Source organism: Colobus angolensis, unplaced genomic scaffold (genome assembly GCF_000951035.1).
Source record: "Colobus angolensis palliatus isolate OR3802 unplaced genomic scaffold, Cang.pa_1.0 Scaffold48, whole genome shotgun sequence".
Classification (NCBI taxonomy): domain Eukaryota; kingdom Metazoa; phylum Chordata; class Mammalia; order Primates; family Cercopithecidae; genus Colobus; species Colobus angolensis.
The window spans coordinates 11,207,786-11,220,879 of record NW_012118265.1 but is presented as its reverse complement, the minus strand read 5'-3'; the positions used below and the strand labels follow the sequence as shown (position 1 = coordinate 11,220,879).

The following is a 13,094-nucleotide window of genomic DNA, read 5'->3' as shown; positions in this document are numbered from 1 at the left end:
ATAAAAAAGGATGAGTTCATGTCCTTTGTAGGGACATGGATGTAGCTGGAAACCATCATTCTCAGCAAACTATCACAAGAACAGAAAACCAAACATCGCATGTTCTCGCTTATAGGTGGGAATTGAACAATGAGATCACTTGGACACAGGAAGGGGATCATCACACACTGGGTCCTATTGTGGGGAGGGGGCGGGGAGGGATAGCATTAGGAGATATACCTAATGTAAATGATGATTTAATGGGTGCAGCACACCAACATGGCACATGTATACATATGTAACAAACCTGCGCGTTGTGCACATGTACCCTAGAACTTAAAGTATAAAAAAAAAAAAAAAGATTAGAAGGAAAAATCTCTGGATCTCCAGCAGAGCCAGGACTAGTGCATGTTTGCACTATTCAGACTGGAAAACCTAATAACTTACAACACATTGGGTAGAATACTGAGAAAAGTTTTGCCTTAATAATGAGGCAAGATTAGGACCATACAAAAAATTGCTCCCTGTAACATCAGGAACAAGGTGAGGAAATCTGGTCTCACCACTTCTATTTAACAGGGTAACAGAGGTTGGAGCCAGTGCTATAATGCAAGAAAAAGAAATTAAAGACAAACAGAATGTAAAGGAAGATGTAAACTGTCTTTGTCTGCAGACAATGGGTTTGTTTATCTCTGAAGGAAAACTTACAGAATCTATGAAAACACTACTAGAACTGACAAGTCAGTTTAGTATATTGCAGGGTACAAGATCAATATATAAAAATCAAATTTTATTTTTACACACCAGCAACAAATAATTGAAAATTGAAATTAAAGTATCAATATCTCTTACAACAGCATGATTACAAATGTCAGTCCACAAATTCCAGAACCAAAAAACTACAAACAGTAAAATAAAAGAAAACCATACTAAGGCATATCAAAATCACAATGCTACAAACCAGTAATAAAAATAATAATGAGAAAAAAAATCTTAAAAGCTTCCAGGAAAGATAACAAAAAAATAACCCAGATACTTTATACACAGAGAAACTTCCATCCATACTTCATACTCTATACAAAAATTAATTCCAAATACCTCACAGGTCAAATGTAAAATCTAAAACTATGTAACATCTAGAAAAAAACACAGAATAATACATTTGTGATGTTGAATTAGGCAAAGATTTCTTGGGTAAGACACCAAAAGCACAATGTAAAAGAAAAATAAAAAGATAAATTGGCCTTCACTAAAACTAAGAACATCTGCTCTTTGAAATACTTTCAACAGAGGGAAAAGACAAGCCATAAATTGGGAGAAAATATTTGAATAATCCCATATTGAATAAAAAACTTGTAGCCAGAATATATAAAAGGCTTTTAAAACTCAATAATAAAAAAATTGTAAAATGAGCCAAAGATTTGAACAGATACTTCACCAAAGAAGACATATGGATAGCAAATGAATGTGAAAATATGCTCAACATCATATAACATTATAGAAATGCAAATTAAAACCACAATGTGATACAACTACCCACCTATTATGATATCTCATATTAAAGACTGATCACACCAACTCTTGGTGAGGATTTAGAACATATGACACTCATGCCCAACTGATGGAGTGTCAAATGTTTCAAGTACTCAGAAAAAAGGCTGGCTTAAAAAAAATAAATAAATAAAGCAGGCTGGGCATGGTGGCTCACGCCTGTAATCCCAGCACTTTGGGAGGCCAAGGTGGGTGGATCACTTGAAGCCAAAAGTTCGAGACCAGCCTGGCCAACATGGCAAAACACTGTCTCTATTAAAATTACAAAAATTAACTGAGCTGGTGGCACATGCATGTAATCCCAGCTACTTAGGAGTCTGAAGCACAAGAATCTCTTGAACCCAGGAGGCAGAGGTTGCAGTGAACTGCGATCATGCTACTGCACTCCAGCCTAGCTGGGCAACAGAATGAGACTCTGTCTCAGAAAAAAAAAAAAAAAAAGGGTAAATATACATATGCTTACCTTCAACCTGGCAATTGCACTTGTAGGAATTTACCCAAAAGAAATAAAAATATACCCACCACAGAGTTGTACACAGATGTTCATTAAAGTTTTATTCATAATTGCCAAAAATTGAAAACAATACAAATAGATAACTGAGTGAAAAAAATGTGTCTTAGTCATACAAGGGAATCTGTTTAGGATTAAAAAGGAATGAATTACTGATATATCAACAAAATGTACAAATCTCAAATACATACTGTGAAAGAAGTTTGCCTTCAAATAGTAAACACATACTTGATTTATAAACATTTTAGTGTAAGAAAAACTAATCTATGGTGTGAGAAAAAAAGATCAGTGACTGCCTAGGAGTTTCAAGGTGGTAGTATGACTGAAAAGGAGTACAAAGAAACTTCAGGTGAATAGAAATGTTCTATATTGTGATTGAGGTGGTTGTTACATGAAATTGCATATATGTCAAAATTTATTGACATGCATTTAAATTGGGTGCATTTTAGTACATGAGAAGCATACCTAAATAGATTTTTTAAAATTGAGGTAAAATTCACATAATGTAAAGTTTGCCATTTTGAAGTGTACAACTTACTGGTTTCCTGTATATTAATGATGATGGGCAACTATATTCTTTATCTAGTTCCAAAATATTTTCACCATGCAAAAGAAATTCCATGCCCATTAAGTAGTAATTCCTCATTCCCCATCTTACCTACTGCCCCTGGCAACCACCAATCTGTTTTCTATCTCTGTGGATTTACTTATTCTGAATATTTCATATAAATAAAGTCATATATATGGGACATTTTGTGTCTGTCTTCTTTCACTTAGCATAATGCTGATAAGGTTCATCCACATTGTAGCATGTATCAACACTTCATTCTTTTTTATAGCAGAATAATATCCCATTGTATGCATACACAACAATTTGTTTATTCATCATCTGTTGATGAACATTTGGGTTGTTTCCACCTTTTGGCTATTGTGAATAGTATTGCTGTGGACATGTATGTACATAGATTTGTTTGAACACCTATTTTAAATTCTTTGGCATTAATATCCAGGAGTGGAATTGTTGGATCATATGGTGAATCTACTTATTTTTATGAGGAACAACCAAAATGTTTTCCAAAGTGGCTAAACCATTTTTCATTCCCACCAGCCAAATAGTAGTGTTTCCAGTTGCCCCACATTTTTGTCCACACTTGCTACTTTCCATTTTTTTAAACTATAGTCTTCCTAGTGGATGTGAAATGCTATCTTATTGTAGTTTTGGTTTGCATTTCCCTAATGACTAATGATGAAGGATTTTGAATATCTTTTCAAGTGCTTATTGAACATTTGTATATTCTTTTAGAGAAATATCTATTCAAGTCCTTTGGCCATTTAAAAAATGGGCTGTCTGTCTTTTTCTTTTTGAGTTATAAGAGTTCTTTATGTAATATAGATACTAGACCCTTATAAGATATATGACTGGCAAATATTTTCTCCCATTCTATGAATTGTCTTCATTTTCTTGATAATATTCATTGATGCACAAAGGATTTTAATTTTTATGAAGGTCAATTTATTTCATTTTTCTTTGGTTGCTCAAGTTTTTGGTGTCCTATCTAAAAATCCATTATTGAGCCCAAAGCCATAAAAGCTTACCCTAATGTTTTCTTCTAAGAGTATTAAGGTTTTGCACTTATATGCAGGCCATTGATCCATCTTGAGTTAATTTTTATATATGGTGTAAAGTAGGGGTCCAATTTCATTTTTGTGTATGCATGTGTACTTGTCCCAGAAACATTATTGAAGATACCATTCTTTTCCTATTGAATAGTCTTGGCACCCTTGTCAAAAATCAATTAGCCATATATGTATTGGTTTATTTCCATTGATTTTTTTATGTCTACTTTATACCAGTACTACGGTGTTTTTTTTTTTTTTATCACTGTAGCTTTATAGTTAAGTTTTGAAGTCAGAAATTATGAGTCCTTCAACTTTATTCTTCTTTTTCAATATTGTTTGGCATTTTGCAGTTCTATATGGCTTTGAGGATTAACTTTCTCATTTCTGTAAATTTAAAAAAAGGTTGTTAAAATATTCATAAGAATTTCATTGAATTTGTAGATCACTTTGGGTAGTATTGCATCTTAACAATATTAAGCATTTTAATTCATGCACATAGTCCTTTCATTTATTTAGTTCTTCTTTGATTTGTTTCAGCAATGTTTTGTAATTTTCAGTGTACAAGTCTTTTATTTCCATGGTTAAATTTATTCCTAGGCATTTTATTCTTTTGGAAGCTGTTGTAAATGGAATTATTTTCTTAATTTCCTTTTTAGATTGTGCATTGCTGTTGTGTAGAAACACACTGATTTTGGTGTTGATTTTGTACCCTGAGATTTTAGTAACTCATTTATTAGCTATAGTAGTTTTTTAAAATTTTTCTATATACATAGAATCACGTCAGCTGTGAAAAAAGATAGTTTGGATGCCTTCCTTTCTTTCCAATGTGGATGCCTTTTACTTCTTTTTCTTGCCTAATTGACCTAGCTAGATCTTCCAGTACAATTTTGAACAGTAGTGGTGAAATTGGACATCCTTGTCTTATTTCTGGTCTTAGAGGGAAAGTTTTCAGTCTTTCACCATTGAGCATTTTTCATAAATTCCCTTTATTATATTGAGTAAGTGTCACAGTGTTTCTAGCTGTCTGAGTATCTTCATGATGAAAGTATTTTGGATTATGTCAAATGCATTTTTTTTACATCAATTGAGATGATCATGTGGCATTTTTCCTTTGTTCTATTAGCATGGTGTATTACATTGATTAATTTTCTATGTAAAATTACATTGAATTTTATGTTGACCCACCCTTGCATTCCTGCGATAAATCCCCCTTGGCCATGGTGTATAACCTTTTCAATATGCTGTTGAATTCAGATTGCTAGTATTTTGTTAATGACTTTTGTATCTGTATTCAGAGGGGGCATTGATATCTAGTTTTCTTTTCTTGTGGTTATCTTTGTCTGGCTCTGCTATCAGGGTAATATGGGTTTCACAGGATGAGTTAGTTCCCTCCTCTTCTATGTTTTGGACAAAGTTTGAAAAGAACCGATGTCAATGCTCTTTAAGTGCTTGGTAGAATTCCCCAGTGTGGCCATTCAATTCTGGACTTTTCTTTGTTGAAAAGAAAACAACTTTGATTACTGATTCAATCTCTTTACTTGTTACAGATATGTTCAGAATTTTAATATTTTCTGAGTCAGTTTTGGTAGATTGTGTGTTTTTAGGAATTTGTCCATTTCATCCAGCCTATTTAATTTGGTGGCCTACAATTGTCCACACTATTTTCCTGTAATTATTTTTATTTCTATAAGGTAAGTAGCAATATTCCCATTTTAATTTCTGATTTTATTTATTTGTATCTTCTCTTCCTTTTTTAGTCTGTTTAGCTAAAGGTTCATCACTTTTGTTGAATTCTTCAAAGAATTATCTTTTGTTTTTTTTTGACCCTGTTGTTTTCCTATTCTCTAATAAATACATTTTTCTTAAAAAAAAATGGTACAAAGAGCACAGAGGACAGAAAAATTAATTTCCATTGACTTTTGGACTTTTTTTTTTTACAAGAATTGGGATATAATTTTGTTATTAAATATCTTTTGTCTTAAAAAAAAAAAAAACCAGTCTTATTCCAAAACTCTCATTCAGATGCAAATATTCAGGCAGTTTCAGTCTTTCTAAACTCTTCTAAATTGTTTGCTAGTATAAAAGGAGAAAGCTCACACATCTCACACATCACACACAGCAATTATCAGTCCACTACAGCCAGTAAATGCTAGTCTATGAAGCTTGTTAGTAGGCTCTTGCAAATATTTCATATGTGCCATCCTGTTGTTAGACATTCAAGATGCAATTTAGGCATCAAAGAATATACTTATATTTAGATGTCAGTCCAGCTTTCTGACCAGGATTCATCTACAAATTACACAGCCACCATGGTAGGGTGGCAAAACAGATTTTGTTATGGTTGTTGATAGTTTAGGTCACCCTTAAAAGGAAGGTCATTCCTTCCACAGGAGTGCTATATGGGATACATTAGTATTTTCCCAGAAATTCTAAATAAAATCCAATCTTGGCAGATCGCAGTCATTATGCTGATGATCAAAGTCATTCAAACACCAAAACGGTAAATAGTACTTACCAAAAATTCTGTACTAACTCTCTCCCTTGCTTAAAAAACACACTTTCACAATTTCCTCAGACCATATGAGCAAACTTAACAGAAGTCACTGAATGAAAGACATTAATTAAGACAAAGTTAGAAGTATCAGATAAAGAATTTTCATCGCACACAAAAAATCATTTTATACTCTGTGCTATACTATTCAAATATCATATAGCATCCTACTTTCTATTCCTCTCACTGACTTCATGAGAGTCTTGAACTCATAACAGAGTGCAGGTATGAGACCTGGTGATGACTGATCACCATGTACAAATTGCCAAGCACACAGACATCAATGACAGACAATGTAGGTCGAGCATCATAAATATTTCTACTCCTGTGGTCAGTGTTGCCAGTTATTGGGCTACAGTCTAGCATGAGGATCTCATCCAGAGAGATTTCCACTTTTCTTTATTCTAGGGCACCTCAGTACATACCTCATATCCATCACACAAGGTTCCAGGCTACAGTATCTGGTTCTTGCAAGGAAGAGGCATTTTGTGGGATGGGGAGAAGGCTAATGATCACTATTGACTGACACAGAAAAAAGAAAATTTTCCCACTTGCTTTTGCATTCTATTTACAAGGGAATTCTCTACCACAGCCTTGAAGATCACATATAGATAACAATAGGTCTGAGAGGGTTATCCATTGGCTTGTTGCTGTAGGGTCTTATCTAAAGCCAGACAGTGGAGGGCTGCCTTGGGACCCACCTTGGGTAGGAGAGGGACTTAGAAACTAGAATCTAAGATAAAGTCCTTCCTGACAACCCAGAAACAGGCACTGGTGGGGCCAGGAATCACAGGCCACCTTGCCAAGGCAGTATACCCAGTTCACACCTTACTCCTCTTGAGCCTCTTCTGCTACTAGCTTCAATTTTGTGTCCTTTCCTCCTAAGATCTATTTCGCAGACAAATACCAGAGGGCTGTGGCCAAATACAGCTTGGAACTGGGTAATTTTCTGAGCTTTGGTTGTAAATTTTAAAAATTTATTGTCAATATCTAAAAATGAGGCAATTCCAAATATCAGTAGAAATTTTGGGCTTCTCTTAGAAACGGGAAAATCTGGCAACTGGAGTAGTCTTTCCATAATTGCAATGGGCTGGGGCTGAGAAGGAGCTTCACCTTCTCTGAGTGGAAAAACCACAAATTGACCTTCCTCTGCTGTCACAGCAACAACACAGAATTGTGTGACCAAATGTGTGGTGTTTTTTTTGTCCCCAGATAACAAACAAGCAAGAAAGCAATTCTGTGCAGACATCAGCTAGGTGTCCTCTAATTCAGTTCAATTCTGACACCGTCTACCTGGAAATAGTGTCAGATTCTACAGGTTGAAGGCTTAGTACCCAAGACTGTCCCCTCCCTTCAGATGCCAATTGCAAGCTCCAGGTTGCTTTACATGTTCTTCTGACTGGGGTCCTCATGACTTCCTCCTCAGAGTCCATTAATTTGCTAAAGTGGCTCACAGAACTCAGGGGAACATTTAACTTCTGTTGACCAGTTTATTATAAAGGATATTGCAAAGGATACCCATGTACACCACATAGAAGATATGCATAGGACAAGGTATGGAGGAAGGAGCACAGAGTCTCTATGCCTTCTTGGGTGCATCACCCTCCAGGAACCTCCATGTGTTCAATTACCTGGAAGTCCACCAAACCCTGTTCTCTTGATCCTTTTATAGAGACTTCACTGGACAGCCATAATTGGCAACTGTGTAGAAATGTGACTGGACAAAAAGTGCATAATCTAATACTAATAGACTGAATGGACAAGCTCAGCAAGGCCTTTTCTGTTCAGATTCTTCATGGCCTCTCTGTGTAGCATTCCTTCCTTCAGGTATGGAGCAGGACTCCTTCTGAAATGAGGGTTTTATGACCCACAATCAGACAAGATAAGTCAAAGAATTTCTTTATGATCAGCTCCTAGACAGAAAGGTAAGGGATAGAGTATATTTTTAGTTTGAAAAGCCTGCCTAGGGGGAGAAAAAGAAGCAGGTGAAAGGCAAGCCGGGGAAGGTCAGAGAGAGAGATTCTGTTTTCTGATGCCAACTTCTGAGGCCTAAAGCACCCCAACATTATAACAAGGGCTATGGGAGTTACGAGGCAGAAACCATGAATAAAAGCTAATGTATATAATCGCAATATCATTCCTTCTAAGACAGGTCAAGTGCTCTCTGGACCTATCAGTGCTTGAGTTTGCAGCATTGACTCCATAGTTTCCCATGATTTTCATAGCTTCTACAGCATGAATGTAGAAGACTCTGTAAGGAAGACAGTATTTTCAAAATGGGAAGCAGGGATCTCTGTGTCTTTGCAAACTGGCCCAGTATGAATCTCTGGTCTCCTATCTATCTTATCACTCAAAATCTTTTTAAATCTTACCTTGCCTACTTGCTGAAGGAGTATATATAGATTTACTTTTTGCTCCTCACATCATTAAAGCTATTTGTTAAATTGCTACAGATAACTTTTCTGTCTTGTTAATTTCTCTCCTTTCCTGAAAATCCATCATACTGCCATATCTGAGATATCTGTTGTTGGCTTTCCCCATCTTAGTAATACAACAGTTTTTTTCTCAGTGTCAGAACAAGGGGAAAAGTAGGCCCCAAGTCTTCCAAGTCAGATAATACTCTTGTTCCCATACTCCACTCTGCCCCTTCCCTGTGATCTGCCATAAAACATCAACATGGCTCAGCAGAATTAATGGGGGGCATGGTGCTACTCTTAATAAGGCACCAAATAATACTTAACTGCCATAAGAAAATTATTTATTTAAAGAGGTGAATGATAAAGCAGCAAGGTTTAGAAGGCAAAGCATTAATTTGGGGATAGGACACAGATCTGGTTAAAACTTTGTCTCTGGTAATTTTTATCAAAATGATTTTATTAAGTGAACTCCTGAGCATCAATTGACATATTTATGAGTGAAGAGTAAACACAAGAACATATGTAAAGCAACCAACACTGTGCTTGGAAAACAGTATGGACTCAATAAGATTGGTTCCTTGGATTCCAAGCTGGTGGCATAGAAGCAAGCTGGCTTCATTTCCTACTACAGGAAACCAAAAAATATATATACAGCACTGAGATTATAACTAATAATATCCCAGAACTCAACTGTGCATACTAGTCAGTTCAGGCCACACAGAAATGAAAAAAGCTCCATGCAGATGGTAAGACAATCAGATTTTCATGTCTGTAACACCTCTCCCTGAAATCTGCCCAGCATCAAACACATAAAAACTTCCCCTGACTCATGGTTTCTACACTAGAAAAAGTGAAACTGAGGTTGACAACAAGCTTCTCTATCATCTTAAGTTCTCTGGTAGGAGGCCTGTCCCTGCCTCAACCCACAGGAAACATCATGAGTGCCTGAAGGAAGAAATACCCTTAAGGCAGCCAGAAACAATGGGAGAAGGTGGAACACCCACTCCCATCCCTGAAAACTGCTCTGTAACTCAGCCAAAAGAGACACTAAATCAGAATGGCTGCTGAGCAGCACCATGTTAGAGCAGGTATGTTCCAAAGTTCCTCTGAGCATGAAACTCAGTCAGCCTTCCCACACTGTTGGGATATGCCTCTTGAGACCTGCCCCGCTCAGGACACACAGTGGTCCAATCATCTGTTAGAGCTGAGCAAACCTGGGCTTTCAATATCATCTAGTGTCAAAAAGGAGGCAGTGACCTAGCAGGGAAAAAATTAAGAAATTTAATAGGTAAATTACAAAGAATCGCCAAGCATCAATATCTAATAAAAACAAAACAAGCTAGAGAGAGAAGACTGGAATAAATAATCTTTCAATGTGAACATATAGATGTACATCCACAAGAAAGTCAATAATCAGGAAACCATAACCTCCTCAAATGGACAGAGCAATAAACCAATGACTAACTCTAAGAAGATGGTGATGGGTGAGCTCTCCAGTCAAGATTTCAAAACAGTAGTTTTAATGACATTCAGTGATCTCTAAAAAAAAAAACAGAAGAGAAATTTAGAAAATCCTCACAGACGTTTAACAGAGAGATTGAAATAATAATTGAAAAAATCAGAATCTTGGAACTGAGAAATACATTTGCAAAATTGGAAAAATTTAGTAGAGGCTCTCAACAGCAAAATGGATAAAACAGAGGGAATAATCAGTGAATCAGTGATCTCAAAAGTGATCTCAAAGGCAAGCTATTTGAAAATGCACAGTTAGAGGAGAAAAGAAAAGAATGAAAAAGAATGAAGATTACCTACAAGATATAGAAAGTTACTTCAAGAGGCCAAATTTAAGGATTATTGGTTTCAAGAAGGCATTGAGCAAGAGCAAGGGGATGAAAGCTTATTTAAAGAAATAATAACAGAAAACTTTCCAAAACTCAAGAAAGATACAAATATTAAGATATAGGAAGGTCAGAGAACACCAGATTTGACCCAAGTAAGACTACTCCAAGGCATATAATAATCAAACTCTCAAAAGTCATGACAAAGGGAGAATCCTAAAAGCAGCAAGAGAAAATAACAAATAACATATAAAGGAATTCCAATTAGTGTGGCAATAGACTTTTCAACAGAAACCATGCAGGATGGGAAAGAGTAGGACAATATTTTCAAAATGCTGAAAGAAAATAACTGTCATCCAAGAATATTACATCCAGCAAAGCTATCCTTCAAATATGAAGCAGAGATAAAGTTTTTCCCAGGTAAGTAAAAGCCAGAAGAATTCACCACCATCAGACTGTCTTACAGAAATGCTAAAGGGAGATTTTTAATCTGAAATAAAAAATAATAATGTACAAAAAAAAAAAAAACCAAACAACTTAAGGTATAAAATTCATTGGTAAAATTAAGTACAAAGACAACTCAAAAAAACCCAATACTGTAATTTCAACGTACAATCTGCTCATACTTCTGGTATAAAGCCCAAAAGAGAAATCTATCAAAAATGAGGATAAGTAAAGCAACCTATTAAGAGATGGGCAACATTAAAACATATCAACAAAGACAACAAAGTGTCAAAATGGGGAGGAGGGATGGAGTTCAAGTATAGGTTTTTTTTTTTTAAGTTTTTTCTTTCTTTGTTTCTATTCTTCCCTTGTGATCTGAGATAAGTTGTCATTTTTTAAAATAACTTGCATTATCTAAAAGATGTTTTTTGTGTGCTTCATAGTAACTACAATGCAAAAATCTATCACAGATACACTAAGATAAAAAAGGAACAAATTAAAATGTACTACCAGAGAAAATAACCACAAAGGGAAGACAGTAAGAAAGGAAAAGAGGAGTTACAAAACAATGAGAAAACAAGAAACGAAATGGCAGTAGTAAGTCCGTATCAATAATAACATGGATATAAACAGATTCAACCCTCCAATTAAAAGACATAGAGTAGCTGAATTGATAAAGAAAGAAGACCAACTACGTGCTGCCAAAAGAAATCCACCTCACCTATAAAGATACATATATACTGAAAGTGAAGGGATGGAAAAAGATAAGCCAAAAAAGATCAAGAATAGCGATATTTATAACAGATAAAATAGACTACTAGTCAAAAACTGTAAAAGAGACAAAGAAGGTCAATATATAATGATAAAGGGGTCAATTCAGCAAGAGGATATAACAACTATAAATATCTATGCACCCAACATCGGAGCACCCAAGTATATAAAGCAAACAGATCTAAAGGGAGAGGTAGATTGCCACATAGTAGGAAATTAGTATTGTAGGGGATTTCAACACTGCACTCAGTAGTGGACAGATCAACCAAACAGAGAGCCAACAAAGAAACCTCAGAGTTAAACTACACTCAAGACCTAATAGACCTATTTGAGATTCACAGAACACTTCACTCATCAACTGCAGAACACATTCTTTCAATCAGCACAGGGAACATTTCCCAGAATATAATGTATAATAGGTCATAAAATGAGTCTCAAAAAATTCAAATAAGAAGAAATCATATCAAGTATCTTTTCTTGCCACAATGGAATAAAACTAGAAGTCAGTAACAAGAGGAATCTCAGAAACTACACAAACACATACAAATAAAACAGCATGCTTCTGAACAACCAATGGGTCAAGGAAGAAATTAAAAAGGAAGTTTAAAAGTTTCTTGAAACAAATTAGAATGTAAATACAACACCAAAATCTATGGAATATAGAAAAAACAATACTCAGAAGGAAGTTTACATTAATAAACATCTACATTAAAAAAGTAAAAATATTTCAAATAATGAACTTTATGATGAACCTGAAGGAACTAGAAAAACAAGAACAAATCAAACCCAAAATTAGTAGTAGGAAAGAAATAACATGAATCAGAACAGACATAAATGAAGTTGATATTTTAAAAAACACAAACAATGAAATGAAAGTTAGTTTTTTAAAAAGATAAGCAAAATTGATAAACCTTTAGCTAAACTAACTAAAAACACATAGGGAAGACCCAAATAAGCACATTCAGAAATTTAAAAAGATACCTAATAACTGAAACCACAAGGATAATTAGCAACTATAATGAACATCTATCCACCCACAAATTGGAAAACATGGAAGAAATTGATAACTTTTTGGATATCTATAATCTAACAAGATTGAACCATGAAGAAATAGAAATCCTTAACAAACCAATAATAGATAATGAGATCAAAACTATAACAAAAAGTCTCCTATTAAAAGAAGCCCAGGATGTAATAATTTCACTGCTGAATTCTACCAAACATTGAAGAACGAATACCAAATTCTCCTAAAACGCTTCAAAAAAACTGGAGAGGGGAGAGTACTTCAAACTCATTCTATGAGTCGAGATTACCCTGATACCAAAACGAGACAAGGATACAACAAAAAAAGGAAAGAAAACTATAGGCCAATATCGCTAATGAACACAGATGCCAAAAAAAAAAAAAAAAAA

The 13,094-nt window shown here is 35.0% G+C and overlaps 1 protein-coding gene across 1 annotated transcript in view; it reads right to left on the bottom strand.

Annotated features, from left to right (window-relative positions):
- The window catches only part of PQLC2L (PQ loop repeat containing 2-like), a 47,740-nt gene that overhangs the window by 29,444 nt on the left and 5,202 nt on the right, over nt 1–13,094 (bottom strand). The window contains exon 2 of the mRNA XM_011959032.1: nt 8,355–8,463. Within this exon, the coding sequence (XP_011814422.1) occupies nt 8,355–8,435 (81 nt within the window). The 5' untranslated portion in view covers nt 8,436–8,463. The remainder of the gene's footprint in view (nt 1–8,354; nt 8,464–13,094) is intronic.